This window comes from Symsagittifera roscoffensis, chromosome 3, assembly GCF_963678635.1.
Source record: "Symsagittifera roscoffensis chromosome 3, txSymRosc1.1, whole genome shotgun sequence".
Classification (NCBI taxonomy): Eukaryota; Metazoa; Xenacoelomorpha; order Acoela; family Convolutidae; genus Symsagittifera; species Symsagittifera roscoffensis.
In genome coordinates, this window is record NC_087064.1 from 61,944,210 (window position 1) to 61,961,057 (window position 16,848).

At 33.2% G+C, this 16,848-nt stretch overlaps 1 protein-coding gene across 1 annotated transcript; it reads left to right on the forward strand.

Annotated features, from left to right (window-relative positions):
* The first annotated feature begins 7,405 nt into the window (after positions 1-7,405).
* On the forward strand, positions 7,406-11,357 carry LOC134842658 (uncharacterized). Its single transcript, XM_063859101.1, has 2 exons — positions 7,406-7,920; positions 10,547-11,357. Exons 1-2 carry the CDS (start codon positions 7,450-7,452, stop codon positions 11,273-11,275), a joined length of 1,200 nt encoding a protein of 399 aa, XP_063715171.1. The 5' UTR covers positions 7,406-7,449; the 3' UTR covers positions 11,276-11,357.
* Positions 11,358-16,848: the final 5,491 nt, after the last annotated feature.

The window sequence follows — 16,848 nt, forward strand, 5'->3', positions numbered from 1 at the left end:
AAAAAATCAATTTCAAGATCTGGTGGTTGAAATTCTTTGCTTCTTGGACTTTCTAAAAGAAATGGTATTGTCCAAATTTTTTCTTTGGAATGTTCTTTTTGTATATTTTGATAGATGTGATTTGTATTCAAGCATTTTGTTTTATTATTTTCATTGGATTGATTTGTAGTGTTGATTTCGTTAGTTTCTCGTGTTGTTTGTGTGGAATGGATGGGTTCAATATAATAATTGTGAAGGAGTTCTAATTGATTTTCGTATATATGTAATGAAAAAGGTTGTTCATATATAATAGGTTCGTAGTCATTCTCGATTGCTATCATATTTATGGAGGTAGTGTTTTCTGTATCACTTTCTGAATCTGATGATTCACAGTTTATTTGATTTAGTTGTAGTTCGTTATTTCCTGTGTCATCAATACCTGGGGGGTCTGATGTCGTTTCTGGGTTTGATTGTACTTGATTAATATTTCTTTGATGTTTAGGTGTACTACTTCTGTGGCGATTGTTAGAATTATTATAATGGTTATTATTCCTGTGTGGTGATTGGGAATAATTTCTATAACGATTATTATAACTTGAATGTCGATTTTGTGAATTATTTCGTGATCTGTTTTGATAATTATTGTTTGGTCTGTTATAGTTTGATCTATTATATGAGTTATTCCTTGATCGATTGTTCGGGTAACTCTGGTTTCGGTTGTTTGAATAACTTCTATTCCGATTATTGGAGTAGTTTCTATTTCTATTGTATGATGAGTTTCGTGATTGATTGTTTGGATAGTAATTATTTCTTGATTGGGAATTAGATCTAGAAACAAATTGTGTTGTATTTGAATTTGATCTGGAGTAGTTATTTCGACTATTTGGTCTAGTGTAATGATTTTGTGATGAATTTTGTGTATTTCTTCGTTCTGGTGATCTTCCTCTATAACTTGAGTTATATAGTGATTGATTTCTCGTGTAGTTGGTATTGTTCGGTAGTGGTTTTCCTGAACTGTTGTTGCTATATACATTTTTGTTCGGTAGATTTTGATCTTTTTTCATGTACTGATAGAATGATTTATTTGGTTCCTTATATTTTTGAGGTTTGTTTTGATTGTCCTGTTGTTTTTGTCTACATTCAGAAATACTATGTCCGTATCGTCGGCAATAATTACACCATTTTTTGAAAGATGGTTTGCCTTTAAAATTTGGGTGTTTTTCATAAATATTGAGTATTTCAGTGATTTTTTCAACGAGGTCTGTGTCTGAATCCTGTATATTATTGATATTTGTGGTATTTGTTTCAATTCGGTTAACATATTGTAATTTCAGATTTTCTGTTTCTTCAAGTTTCATTGTGATTTCTGCTTGCTCTAGCTTGTCTACTAGTTTTCGAAAATCTAAATCGGGCTCTCGAATTGAGGAGGGATGGGATGCTCTCTTTTTTATTGCTATTTTCCTTAATTGAGGTGTTAAGGTCATCATTAAGATTTCTGTCATTTTTGTGTTTTTGTAGTCGTGCGTATTTAGTGAGTATGCTTTTCGAACTAGTGTTTCGATACGTACTGCTAATTGTTTGATGGTTTCATTTGGTAATCTGCGAATTTCATTACATAAAACTCTTTGTTGTTGTTTGTTTCTTTCGGAGTCAAACATTTTTGAAAATTCTTGTGTAAATCTCTTCCAATTTGATTTTATTTCTATAGGCAATACTGAAAACCATTTTTGGGCTGCGCCGTCTAAGGTTGTCTGTATCAACGCTGTGCGTCGATGTATCCAATTTTGATGTAGTGGCGTATTAATTGGTTCAGGTCCTATATTTAAAATTAAATTTGCTGTTACTGCATTTAAATAATCTTCTACAGAATATTCAGGGTCTGTTCCTGTGAATACCATTATTGGTTTGTTTGATGTTATTGATGATCCACCCATAAGGTATGGATTCATTGTCATTTGTAATAATTCTGCTGCATTTGGCATTTGTGAAAAATTAGAAAGTTGATTTTTTGTTATTTCGTGTTGTTGAAGATAATATGGAAGTGGTATTTCATTTTGCATTTGTGTTGGTTGATATGAGTGTGTAATCATTGGGTTTTGTGGCTGAATTGGTGGAAAAGATTGTGTATTAATTGGGTTTTGCATTTGTATTGGTTGTTGATTTTGTGTATCTATCTGGTGTGGAGAAAAATTTCTATGATGTGTATATGGTTTCTGCATTCCTTGTCCGTGATATTCTTGGGTATATGGTGCAAATATATCTGGTTGTAAATGATCATCATCAGAGGATAGGTAATCCGTTTGATGAGGTGTTTGTTTTTTATTTTTATTCTGTTGAAAGAATGGGTAATTTTCACTATAATCCTGTGGAGGATGTGGATTAGCCTGAAAATTTACTGAATTGGTTGTTGCCATTGGATTATTCCAATATCGAGATCTGATTTGGTTATTATTATTATTTCGTGGAGGATAGTTTGTTTTTGATGAATGTGTATAATTATAATTATGTTCCGCAAAATTGTTTCTTGTGAATGTTCTGCGTGTTTTCAACGGTATTGTCATGGGTCTATATGTTTGGTAATCCATTTGTGAATATTTTGGAGCAACCGAAGGTTTAACAGTTGATTGTAAGGTTACCTGTGCTAGTGAAGTGTTTGTGTTTCTTGGTGTTGTTAAATTTGGACGTATTGGTGAAATACTTTGTTGTGTAGTTGTTGTTGTTTGGACAATTTCTTCATTTATGAAGTGTGATGGTGTCTGAATATCTTGTTGAGTGAGGTTTCTAGTTCCATTAAGGTTTTCATTGTGTATGACAGTCGAATTTAAACTGTTATTTTGAGTATCAGGTAAAAATGTATTGTAGTTTAATGGTGTTGCGTCAATGGTTAATGGTACTACTCTTACATAATCTCTGGTATAAGATATTGTACTTATTGCTTGACTTGCAATTGATTGTGGGATATTTATAAATGCATAATGAGACCATTTGGGGTCCCAAACGTAGTCTGACTGTTCTGTGATGGCGGTATCATCGTTTGAATTTTGAGGTCTAAAATTTTTTCTTGCTAGTGAAATTAAATCTATATTATGTGTGAAATAATCTATTATAAACCATGCCAAAATTTTTTGTAAGTCATGTTTTGTATGTTGTGAAACATCATCTTTGGTGAAATTTTCTTTAATTATATGTAGAAAAGTTGAAAATAGTGTGATTTCATGTCGTACCTTTATATGTTTGGATGTCTCTGTCGGTGAGACATTTGGGATTGGAATTTCGTTCTCTAATATTGAGATATAACTATATATTATGGCAAAAACTTCATTAGTGAATATGGAGTTTGCTCTTTGTGAGTTATGATATTGTATGCTTTTTATGTATTCTGAGAATACTTTTGAAAATTCTAAATCAAGGTCGTCTGTTTGAATTACATATTTGCGGTGATTCGGGTTTGGTGAGGTTAATTCTATGGTGTAGATTCCGTAGTGTTGTGTCAAATTACATATATCTTTCAGATAGTGATCAATAATTTGTCTTTTGATTTTTACATCGGGGAACTCTGCTGTACATGGGCTGATTCCGGGTTCAAATAAATTTAGTAGTAAATTCTTGCAAAGTATATGCTGTCCTCTATCAGTGGGTGCATCTACGAGGAAGGGGAAGATATCGTCATCATCTGGACTATCTTCACTTGGAGTGTGTGTTTGGCTCATTTTTCCGTTTAATGACTGTTAATAGGTAATTATCGATGTGTCTAATTGGTTGATTCCAGTTGTATAAATGTACTGGTTTGTCTTTATATTGCTTTTTTATTCGTCTTTTTCCTCTTTTTGATGAATTTGATGTTGTTTCTGAGTCAGAAAAATATAATTGATCGTGTATGGGGCAATTTTTATCTTAGATTCTTTTAATTTATAGAGTTCGTCTAAATTGTTGACTTCTGATTCTGAGAATGCGTTTCTATTTTTGGAAAATCTTTTTCGTGTTATTTGTCTTTGTTTAGTTATTATTTTTCTTTTTAGTGTTTGTCGTTTTGTTCTAATATATCCAACTGTTTGTGTGTGAGGTGTGATTACAAGGTCGTATTTTTTGTTATCTATTTCACAGTTGTGCAAAACGATTGTTTGTTTGTTTCCTAGATTTTTAAATGACATAAGGTTTAGGATGACGGATGCAAAAAGTTGTTAGATGAATTCTATTTTCTTAAATTGTTAGTCCTTACGATTTTTTGGTTAGCTTAACCTGGGTCTATTTGTTCAGGGTTGGAGAGAAAAGTAATTCGATTCCGAAGAATGATTTTTACTTTCTCGTGGCTAGTATAAGCTAAGGTGTTAACTTACTTAATCTTACTTAGGGGTAGTGATTGTGTTCAAGAGTTGGAGAATAGTAAATCGATCCACAAGGTTCAGGTATAATTAGAACGCGAGTAGTTCGTTAGATACTATTTTAAACTTACTAAGTCTATGATATATCCTGGTTCTTGATAAGAGGAGGGTTCAAGTGAAGGATGAATAACCGAAGTTCTTCACTGTTTATCCTAATTTGAATGGTTAGTTTTGTTGAAAAATTTCTATTAGTCTTGGGTTTTGCGAAAGGGTTGGATAGTGAATCGACGTTTGAGGTCGTTAGACACTAACTAAGTGGGTGGGGGAGAACAAAATTGTTCTTTTTGATCCAAGGAGAGGCCTTGATGATCAAGTTTTAAAATTTAATTAAATAGAAAATGAATTAAGATCCAAGGATAAGCCTTGATGATCTGATTTTAAAATTAAGTGAATTTAAGTTTAAAATGGTTTAAATTTGTTTAAGAAAAGATTTAGTGTTTTAATGATATTAGTGAGCTTATGATTGCTGTTATGTTTTAGGTGATGAAGCTGAGACAACTGATGATTTTATGATTACTAACAGTTTATTGTCATGCTACTAATTTTTATTTTGATTTTCAATAAATATTTTCCAAACATGTTTTATATAATACTGCAGAATTTTAGGAAAACGATCTGAGATATTTTTATCAATCGTTATTGTATATTAATATTTTGTTTAGCGCCTGAAATGAGCATGAAGATTGACTTCAAGATTTAAGTTTGCAAATGAAAATCTAAATTCATTGCTAATAAAATTCTAAATATAAAAGTTTGTGTTGGCTTTTGCCGTACTATCATATAACTATTTGGTAAGTTTCTATTCTGTCGTATATCGTCTCCGGTTCGAGGTCTTCTTCCAATTCCCGGTAGTTCTCCTATCGTTCGGAATATTGGCTTTGATCTATTGAGTCGTAGAGACATTTCGATTAAATTATCGTCGTATAACATTTTAAAAATGTTTTGTCTAAATTCTACTCTATTTTTGTTAATTCTAAGCTATTAAGGTCTTGTTCGAGACTTATGGTCGCACCAGATGAGTTATAACCGAGGTGGTTAACTCATAGAGTAATTTCGGATAGGGTACACCGTCTGCTCGTCACGCTATCTTATTTTCGGCCGGATAGATTCGTGCAACTTCTTAGTCTAATACCGATCCTAATCTTACTCTTATACTATCTAGTCTCAGGGTGTTTAACTAGTCTCTGCTAGGCTCAATAGATCTAGGGTATACTGGTTTTTTGCGGTTGCTGAAGTCTTCTTGGAGAGTCAACTAATTTCTAAGTTAAATTCAAATCTCTCTAGTGCTGAAATTACAAGTAATTCCAGCACTTACAAATAAGTGGGTTGTTAGTTAGATGGATCATGATTGGTTAATATTAAATACTTTACAGTGGTAAAATATCTAACTTATCCAATCATAAAATGTAGTTTAGATCAGGTTCCACTGTAGTAGTAGTGAAGTGTCTACCAAATATAATAAGGTCAGAAGGTTGAATCTATTTTATCGACATGATCATTCATTCTCTGAGAATCAGACTCCTGCCATTCGTGTATATGTTAACGTCAGCTTAGGTGGAGTTAAAGCTAGCACTCTTTGTCGACTATTGAAGCGAAAGTTTTGTCGACCATATACATATATTAAAATTTTGAGAATTTTTACTCAACTTCCAAATTCATGGTAATTTAACGATTAATATTCAAAGCTGATTATTTCTGATTAAATTTTTTTAACATAGAGACGAAGCTGCGCCTCGCAAACACTAGCAGGAACACGACAAAAAAGCAGCTTTATAAAATGAAGCAAGAAAAGTCAGAAATAAGCATCAAAATTCATGGTAAATTAACGATTTAAATTCAAAGCTGACTATTTTCTGATTAAACGTTTTAACACAGAGACGAAGCTGCGCCTCGCAAACACTAGCAGGAACACGACAAAAAAGCAGCTTTAGAAAGTGAAAAAAAAGAAAAGTCAGAAATAAGCCACGAATTATTAAAACTTTGCTATGTATGGGCTTCGAACCTGCTACCTCGAAAATTGGAGTCTCACGCCCTGCCCTCTAGGCCACGAATGCTTAACAATCCGCAAACACTATTCGCAAACAAAGAAAATACATATGCTATCAATTTACCAATATCATATAGCAAAAATGGCACCAAATACAAATAGTCACAATTTTGCCAGTATTAGTTTAAGATGTAACAAACTGAAAGCATCTGCGCTAATTTTGCATGTAATAAATTGGAAAGCATAAAACTACATTGTGTATAAATTAAGCATTGCAAATTTTGCTAAATAATTCAGTTAGAAAATTTCTGAAATCGAGTTTTTATGATTGTTATGTTGTTTGAAACAAATAGCTTTTTTCGGTTCATTCGATGAATTTGAAACGCATCAACTGCGTTAACTTAGTATTATTCGAATGTTAAAGAAAATGCCATCAAAAAGCCGTAAACCTGTCCCAAAAGTGGCACCAATACCTGCGACTTAGCTTAGAAAAAAAAGAATAGTCGTAGTATAACACTAACGTTCACTGAAGTTAATGAATTAATAAGTCACTCTAGTGTAATCTTTGTCATCTGTGGCTGTAACTTTAGCTCAATTTTGAAACTCTTGACCAACATGTAATTTTTTCATTCGTTTCTTGAGTCTAGAAAATCATTCCGTTTTGGCAATTCAAATGGAAAAGCGATTTTGCGCCACTTCCAAAATGAACAGCTCAAGTTTTACAGAATGAAGCCCCAGAAAATGAGATTTGAAATCGAACCTCAAATACTAAACCACTAAAATAAATAAAATTGACAGCCAGTACAGCCAATCACAAAACACCAAGATGTAAATTATGTCAGGACTGCGCGCAGTAAAACTCAAAATTAACTATGACAATTGATAGATTTTATTTTTTTTGCTTAAGAAGCGTTTATTTGTTTTGTGGGCGTATTTGGTTCTTCATGGTACCAAATTTTGTTTTTAATAACTTGAGTTATTACTGTAACAAATGTAACAATGTGATTTAACATAACTATTTCAACAAAAAATGCGACATCATGCAGCGACCAGCAAACTGCTGCCTGACATAAAATTATGCTTACTACGAAATAAAAAACCATGGCAAGAAAAAGTTATAATTATCTCATACTGTCAGCAATTACATTTTTCTTTTTTATAAACCACAATCGAAATTACATAAATGATTCCGAATTCATTAATCGCAGACAGCATAATCGGCCTGAACTAAAGAATTCTTCCAGCAATTTGCTTACCGCGCCCGAACATTCTCCTCGGAAACCAAGAGATCGATTTAGAACAGATCTTGTTGACGGCTTCAAATTCAACCCTCGCATTCTATTGGTTAAAATAATAACCAATCCCATTGCACCATTTCAAACGACCAGTCAGATGCTATACAATGTTGACCACGTGAAACATAGTGAAAGCTTACCTTACAACGTGCAGAGGTTCTGGATGTTGCACAGCATTCTAAATAACACGATTCAAGGTCGAGTTTGGAATATTGTTTCGAAGGAGTTAGAATGGACAGAAATGATACCTAATCCATTTCAGTTAGCTAAACTGAAGGTGAGAATTAGAAAAAAAAAATCTTTATTACTTAGGCAACAATTTAGGTACCGGTATAGGAAGAGTGCATTCAAGACTGAAAGCTCTCTAGGTAAATCTTTTCAGTTTTCCGCCGAATTGGCTTAACTGAGTAATGATTATTATGTTCAAAGTCACAGATCGTTTTTGCATGATATTTTGCTTTTGATAGCGTATAGATTAGCCGAGTACGCCATTTTTAGGGTTGAGAAGGATAAATAACCGCAGTCGCGGATCTAGGATTTCTCGAGGGGGGGGGGGGGGGGTTTGATTTCCAAAAAAAATCAAAAATTTTGTCGACCTTTTTTTAGGTCGACCAAACTGATTTTCTAAGCTCTCCCAAATCACTTTATGGACCCTATTTTGACAAAATTTGTCTGTGCCTTTTTTGGCGCGCGCTTCCCTCAGAATTAGTATATTTCGTCGTCAACGGCGCCTTTAGAAAAAATTGAAGGCAATTCAGCCAAAAAAGGATAACTCAAAATAGTACAAAGATGGACCCTTCGGGGGATCACCCCACCCTTCCGCCATCACCCCCACCCCCTTACTTAATCCGCTGGTGATTAACCGCATGAAAAATATTGAAAAGTTGGTATCAATATAAGTTGGTTCGAAAGTGAAAAAAGCCCATTGTTGTTGCAGTTGTTTGGAATAATTTATCCATTAGGGAAAAGATTAAAATGCGACATACGAGGCGATACGCTCATTACCTAAATCGCTGATGTGTCCCTTAATTAAGACATACAGGCAATTTTTTTGGTGCTGCCTACATACAAGATATGTTTTTTAAAAGCAGCACTTAAATGACACTCACGTTTTTTATCAAGTTTATCAAGTAAAAAATTTTTGCCATTCTTAAACTTATGAAACATTTTTGCAAACCCTGTAATTGCATCAGTTTAAATGTTTTTTTTGAGACGCTCGATAAGTCTTGATATCAGGGTTGGCAAAAAAGAGGTTTTTTATTTAAAAAAAAATCGATTTAACAGCGGTTTTTTATTACATGTTTTAACGTTTGCAAACGTTTTTACAGTTTGTTCAGCTCTAATTTTCTGCCCTTATACCGATGATCTAATATATATGCGGCAAGTAAAACGGGAGTCAGATAATCATCTCTTCTTTTTGCTACAAATTGTTTAAGATGATCCGGTGCAGCCTTGCAGAGATCGAACTGGCTCAATAAGGGAAAGCAGCTCGTACCCCTATTGCAGCAGTTCGGTTCCAAGACAATGCTAGTTTTTTGCAACAAAAATTTAAGAAAAAATTTTTTTTTTCTTTTCTGTTTTGAAAAGTGTTTTTTCTTACCTTGTCTGAAGTTTAATTAACTTACCGTACAATAAAATATTTTTATTCATTTAATTTTGACCAGAGGGTTTCCCAAAAGGTAGTACTACTCAACAAGTGAGACAACTTAACGGTGAAAAAAAGCGTGCTCAAAAAAAAGGTTGAATCTTAATTGACCAGTAAATCAATTATTGTTTGATTATCGTAGAGATAAAATTTTTAACTTTTTTTTTGACAAAGGTCTACGGGCATAAGCAATTTTTCTGCAAACAACTTTATGCTATTATTAGAAAAAAATTTTGGGACTTCTTCATATAATTAATCCGACAAGAAACAGATGGCAAAATGCTTTTGGCTTTTCTACATGTTTGATATGCATTTGTTCCTAACTCACCATCAATTTTTCTCATGCTGGTTTTGTCTTGCATTGACTTATACAGGGTTTTAAATCTTTTAGTACAAAACATTTCAAAAACTAAAGGTATGCCGTTTTCATTCATGATTTCACGTGCAGAATTTAAATTTCGTTTGAAAAATACAGCCTCGTTATTTTTTTTTTTGCATTTTGTAAATTTCGTCTAAATGACTCTTGTATGTACAACCATACACCATTATACCGTATTGTCTTACACGTCTAGCATAAGTAATATAAAAAAAGTACCATTTGTTTTTTTGAAAAATAATGTCTAGCCTAGTAAAGAACACCACAGAGTTTTGATAATTTTTAAAAAATTTTCTGAGTATGATACTTGAAAGTTGAATTTTTGTCAATCAAAATACCTAAATATTTGTAGCAATCAATAGATTTTGCTTTTCTTCCAAAAACTTCCAACTCGACAGATTTTATTTCTCCCAAATTTCATGTACTGAAATTTTGACTCGTTGATAGTTAGGCAGTTCTTTTCAAACCAGTTTCCGCACCAGAGTTTTAAATTTTCCATAAAAGATCATTGCTCAGTTTGTCAGCATGGAAAATTGTAATATCGCAAAACAGACTCCACTTCCGTGCAAGACAATGTCAAATCATTGATATACATTAAAAAAAATGTAGCGGTCCTAAAACAGAGCCTTGCGGTACACGGCACGTAATTGACTCGCATTCAGTTTTTTTGCCATTTATTTCGACATATTGATATCTATCAGTACAATAACTTTTCAACAGATCCAAAGTTTTTACGCGAAAACCAATACATTCCAGCTTTGCAAAATAAATATCATGATTTATAGTGTCAAAAGCATTTTTCAATTCAATATTTTCAAATTTCGCTTGTCAATTGCTTCAAAACATTTCCAACCCTGCTAGACATACTTCTCCCTGCTTCAGAAACCTCTCGGAACCATCGATGAAATCCGAAATCAGATTCTTAGCATCGAACAGGCCAAACTAACAGCACTAGACCGAATCATGTACAGCAGTGCAGCAGAATGGATTACTTTTGTAGACGGACAATCAATGATTTCGAATCAGGGTTTCCATATTTTAAATCAAACATTGAACGAGTTCGATCACAGAAAACCTAGGGATCCTGAACAATGGTTCCATTGCATACCCAAATTCACTTCATTCACGCTCAAAACTGTTCATTCTTCGAGGGCCATGAGGACTATGAGGAACGCTGTAGGTCCCCCGGAGTCCTGTCAACTCTTGATCAAAAAATCATTCATCGACTCTCATTTGGACGAGGTCAAATCTTGGTTCTCATCAGGTGAACGTATCAATTTAGAGAAAAAAGACCCATTCGCCATGACAGCCCACATGCTGAAAGAACTCAAGAAATACAAACATCATGTTTCATGTATTGACCTACTGGATAAGAAAATCCCTCATACCAAAAAGGATTTTTTGAAAGATACCTTACCACTTGTTAATCGATGTGGATCCATGTACAGATTACCTTTTTCGGAAGAATTTATTTCCAATGAGAACATGACGTATAATGTAGAAGATGTCATGCCAAAATTGGAAGCTCAGAAAAAACAGGCGATGAAAAACTTGGAAAACTTAATCAAGATAAACTTAATTCAAACACAAATCAAACAAAAAAGCCTTTAGTTACACCATTTTCAGTTATTCAGACATCATCTCAATTTGTCTAACATATTTATCTTAACTGGTGACCAACATATTACTTGATATATCTCACACCTTATAAAACCTTCTTCAATGTTATTACACTGTGTGCAATCAACTTACTTTTCATTTGTTATCTGAAAATTGGTATCTCGGATGCTTAAAAAGGTTACAAGAGATTGAGATCTTTCTTAAGTCCAAGTTTTTTTAAGCATTTTTTTCCTTAAATTTCAAGAACGCGGTGGCCAACGTTATTTTGAAAAATCCAAAACTGTTCAAATGCTGAAATTGTTTTTATTTAAATGACCAATCTTCAGTTTAATTGCTTTTATAGTACCCACGAATTGCCGTTCGCTTTAAAACTTAGACCACAAAAGTAACTTGCGATCGATGAACACGAAATTGAAAAAAAAATTAATTTTTGGATCACTGGACTGTTTACAGGCTTTTTCCGTAAATAATTTTGCCAGTGAAGGGCTCTTTAACCTCTCCTTTCATTCATCTTTTTTGTCAAGGTAGCCCAATAGTTGTTAAATTTTGCATATATTCTCATTACTCAAATGCATACCCATTTGGTCAAAAAACACCTTGTTAAACCAATAATCACTCCGTAAAAGGGTTGTTTATGTATAATGGGGTGTTTTAATGTTTAGTATGAGGGATTTGTTTGATGGTATCTATAGCTTCTCACAAAAATACATTGAATGGAAGCAGCGAGCTCCAGTAAGAAATTGATGATGAATCTGAAAATCACAAAAACTCATATCAGGTTTCTATCGGTGAGAGATCTTATCGAAATTAATTTTTGGCATCTTAATCACAACAGCTTCAAAAATACTCGAGATATTTCAATTTGTTTTCATGGCCACATACAGCTACACGATTCGTTTTCATAGAGCTAATCAAACATCAGCTGAAATAGTTTAGCCTGTTTAGTTGTAGAAATCTCAAATCTGTCATTACAATTTGAGCCATTTCAAGGTAATTCATAGCGGCAGTCGGTTCACAGCGCGTAATTTATTTCAAATTATTTCATAGAATAAATCGGTTACAAAAAAAATGTTGAAATTTTTCTGTTAATTTTCATAGCTTGCATCGGTGTACAAAAAATTGTGTTTTTTTAAGCAACAGAACTTTGAAAAAACTCAAAAAATGTCAAACAATTTTTGACGAAACTCTTTATAAATCTAGTTTTTTGGAAAATTTTTCTAGCGATGAAACGTCCTCATACTATAGTTTTCCTCAAAGCTTGAACCGTTTCGCAGAAAAAAGTTTCAAGCCAGCCATTTAATTGATGAAGTTTTTGAAATCAAACCGCAAGAGGTTAATTGTCTAAGCTTGCCTATCAAGCGACGTAATTTCGGAAAATATCTAGTCATTACAAAGTGCGAATTGGTTCGTAAAAGCTTTCAACCAAGCTAATCGAGCGATGAAATTTCAAAAGTTACTTCAAAACGCTATCGGTTGGCAAAGTGCATATTGTTTTTTCAAGCTAGCTCATCAAGCAAGGAAACTCATAAGAACGGCTTTTTGAAAAGAACGGCTTTTTGAAGCTCTAAAACCTATACAAGCAAACACTAAGATGAAAAAATGGTACAAAAATGCCACAAGCACAAAACTACAATTATCAACATGTTTTCTCGACTTGTCTTGAATGGTGTTCACTTTTAAATTATCGAACGAAAAGGAAAAATATAGAACGTTGATTTAGAATGAAAAATTACCAAAGTGATAACTAAGCCGAAATTACCTGGGCAGATTCCCGTTGAATTAAAAAAAATGTTGCCTTTTTTCATTTTTTTTTCATTTTAAGACCCCCTACACGAATCAGCACATACGAAAAAAAAATTCACCCAATAAGCGATGCAAAATGAAGCGACAGAATTGCCATCACATATGCCGGAAACTTAAAATTCTAACACAGATGTGAAGCTGAGCTTCGCACCACATGCAATACAAAACAAGACAAAAGTCGAAAAAACAAGGTGAATACCCTTGCCTATCGCACAGCTGTTAATAAATCTTTAAAATAACAAAAAAAAAACGATACTACATAAATCATACTGATAATACTTTCAAAATTAACCAAGGATAGCCGGTTACGGTGCATGTAGCACAGAACTTTTTGACCTAGTCTTCACAAATCTATCAATTTTTTATTTTCAAATCAGTGTAGTTTTTTCTGCGTGGTGTGGTAAAAGGATCTAACATAACACTCTAATTTAGGCAAATTTGACCGTTATATTATTATAAGCAAACCAGGCAACAGTTTTTGAAGTTTGTGATTACCAAAATGGCATTTAAAATCTCCAAAAACTAATTCAGTAAAAATAAAGTTAGGCATAATTAAGCTATTGTAAGCGGCCTAACTTAAGCGTATATAAACCTGGTTGCTGGCTTTTGTCGCTCAAAATTAGACGAAAAATCAAAAACTTCAAACCGGTCGAATACAAAATGCTCAAAATAGGTCTCTTGTAAGAAAGCTTTGCAGGGATTTCCAAAAGATGAGTCCGTGAGCATGTTTTTAAGAGACAATTCTAGTACTCCATGGCAATACCCTCGCTTCTAAGAGAAACAGACATAAGAAAAAAAATTGAATGTAACGGTTTTTAAAATAAAAATCAAAATGAAAATATACCAGTTAGTATTGATATGACAGAGAAACGAAAGGTTAGAAATAGTTCAAGAGTACTGAACAACCCAAATGCAGAAAACGCAAAGCCACGAAAAAATGACTAAGTGGCTTAAACAAAAACAACGACGACAACAACAACAACAAAAACAAAAAAACAACAACAACAACAAAAGCAATGACAACAATAAAATGATTCCGTAGTTCAGTTAAACAACCAGTTAACATTTAAAAGTATATAGTTCGCAGGTGTTACACAGATGCATAGCTGCACTTCGCAAACAATTACCGCATTGGAGTTCTATGAAAAAAAAAATTGATTATAATTGAGTTTTCTTGTCTGAATTGCCATCGATTCGATTATAATCAGTTAAAAATGGATTTTTCGAGGCAAATTTTTTTTTATCAATTATAATCATTTTTTTTCACTTTTGTGAATACTGACAATGAAACTGAATTATAATAGACTTTTTCCACTTTACTCAGATGCGAATTTCAACGCACATAAAGTCTTTTCTACGTTTTAAACTAAAGTTGGTTACTTGTTGTTCAATTTAATTCTTTTCGGCCTAACTTTGGTATTTTTGTTACTTTTTTATGTTACTCAAAAACTGTAGCTGAATTTTGTTCCTGTCATCAATTTTCTTAATAAAAACTTTGGGGGAGGGGGTGGCAAAAGCAGTGGATTTATCAAACTATATGTGCGCAATTTGAAAATACTCGAAAAAGGCTAAACTAAAAAATATATTTTTTTAAAATTGAATTAATTAATTGAATTAATTGATTAAAATGAACTGATGAATTTAGATGCGAGTTTACTTCATAAGTTTGTTCATTTTGTTCAGTTTTGCAAGAATGGAGATTAAAGGCAGGAATTGGGGTCGAAGTTGGGTTACAGGAATTGAGATCGATGTTGGTGACAGGAATTGAGATTGACAGGTATTTCAACTGGTAGCTGATCAATGTAGCTGAGATTGAACTTGCTGGTGAACACCTAGTAAATTAAAGATATAAATTAAAACGTTACCTGATATAAACATATATGTAAATGGAATCCGCAAACAAAATGCGGATTCCACTTACAATTTGCGGATTCCACTTACAATTTGCGGATTCCACTTACAATTTGCGGATTCCACTTACAGTTGCGGATTCCGCAACAGCTCAGTTTAACGATACAAATGTCTTATCATTTGTTTGTGGATTCCACAAACTGTTCTGGATTCCGCAAATACAGTTGCCGTTTTTGCAAATTCGCCTATTTTTGGAGCGATTTTGAGCGGTACAATGTTTTAGGTATTTGTTTGTGGAATCCAAAACAGCAAAGAAGATCAAAGAAAAGTAGCAATGTTGCGAATTCCCCGAAAAATCTGATTTTGGCCTGTTGCGGAGTCCGCTTACAAAGCAGAGAATTCACAGTTTAGCCTCGTAAAAATATGCATTATTTCCAATTTGAACGATGATGACCCTCGGAGAATTTTGGAATTTGAGGGAAGGCCATTCCAGACCGTCCAGAATGACGCATTTTGAATAGAACTTTGGTTCTGTCAAAAATGTTTTGAATCCTAGTCTTTGATGACAGCTCGGTATATCAATGTGGCAAAAAAAACAAAAACCTTTTCTGAAAAAGCCCAGTTTACTTCCAACAACACCCGAACAAATTAATTGGAAATATTAAGATTGGAATGCTAATGGATCCAATCTAACAGGCCAGCCTCAGATAACTAAAATCAGTGGTCAGATAATTTTGCGGTTCATATTTACGTATCTAGTCTTGGGTGGAATCCCTCATATGCGAAAGACCAAATGAGCGAAAATAAAAGTCAGCCAATCAGAATTCAGTATTCTAAAATTTGGAAAGCGTGAAAATCTCAAAGAAATTAAACATTTCCAGGGACTTAATATACAGTGCTGATTTAAATTAAGCGGACAAAACGAATAAATTTTAAAAATTCGAACGCGTTTTTCTCAAATTGTGTTAAGATTAGACAAAAAATGAAGAGACCAAAAGTTGCTTAGAATTTCACCAGAATTAACTTGGTGCAATTTTTTCTCCAAAGTTCTCAACCAAAAGTTTACCCCAAAAATGGGTCATTTTGGCTTTTTTCAATTAATTAAGAATTACGCTGAAACTACTTTGTTAATTGATGAGAAATATATATCACAAGAAGCCTCTTACACAGCTCAACAAGGTTCTAGAAGGCTACAAATCTCCAAAAAAATGACTAATTTGTTTAAAATTTGTTTTTAAGCAAAGATTTTGGATTTTATATAGTAAAAATCACCTTTCTTGACTATCAAGCAAAGATATTTTCTCTTATACAGGTTTTTGGAGATTTAACCTTTCCAGAACTTTGTTGGGCTGTGTAAGAGGCTTCTTGTGATATATATTTCTCATTAATTAACAAAGTAGTTTCAGCTTAATTCTTAATTAATTGAAAAAAAAAAGCCAAAATGACCCATTTTTCGGGTAAAATTTTGGCTGAGAAGTTTGGAGAAAAAATTGCACCAAATTAATTCTGGTGAAATTTTAAGCAACTTTTGTTCTCCTCATTTTTTGTCTAATCTTAACCCAATTTGAGAAAACTGCGTTTGAAACTTCAAGTTTTGTTTTTGTCCGGTTAATTTAAACCAGCACTGTAGAAATTGGGCAAAATTAAAAACGACAGAAATATGCAACTTTTTCAAAATATCACAGCGCCCGCAAAATGGAACAGATTTTATATTTCAACGGTTTCACCGCTTCATTTAATTCCTTTTAGTTGAACGGCAATTTATTCACTTTAATAATTGACTTTCGGTCCTTCGCCCATGAGAAGGTTTGACTGTGCGTCTTGTTTGACTGTTTGCTACCTTTAATTTGGATAACTCAAATATGCATTGACGACACTTTTTGTGTTATGGTGATCTATTAAATGCAATT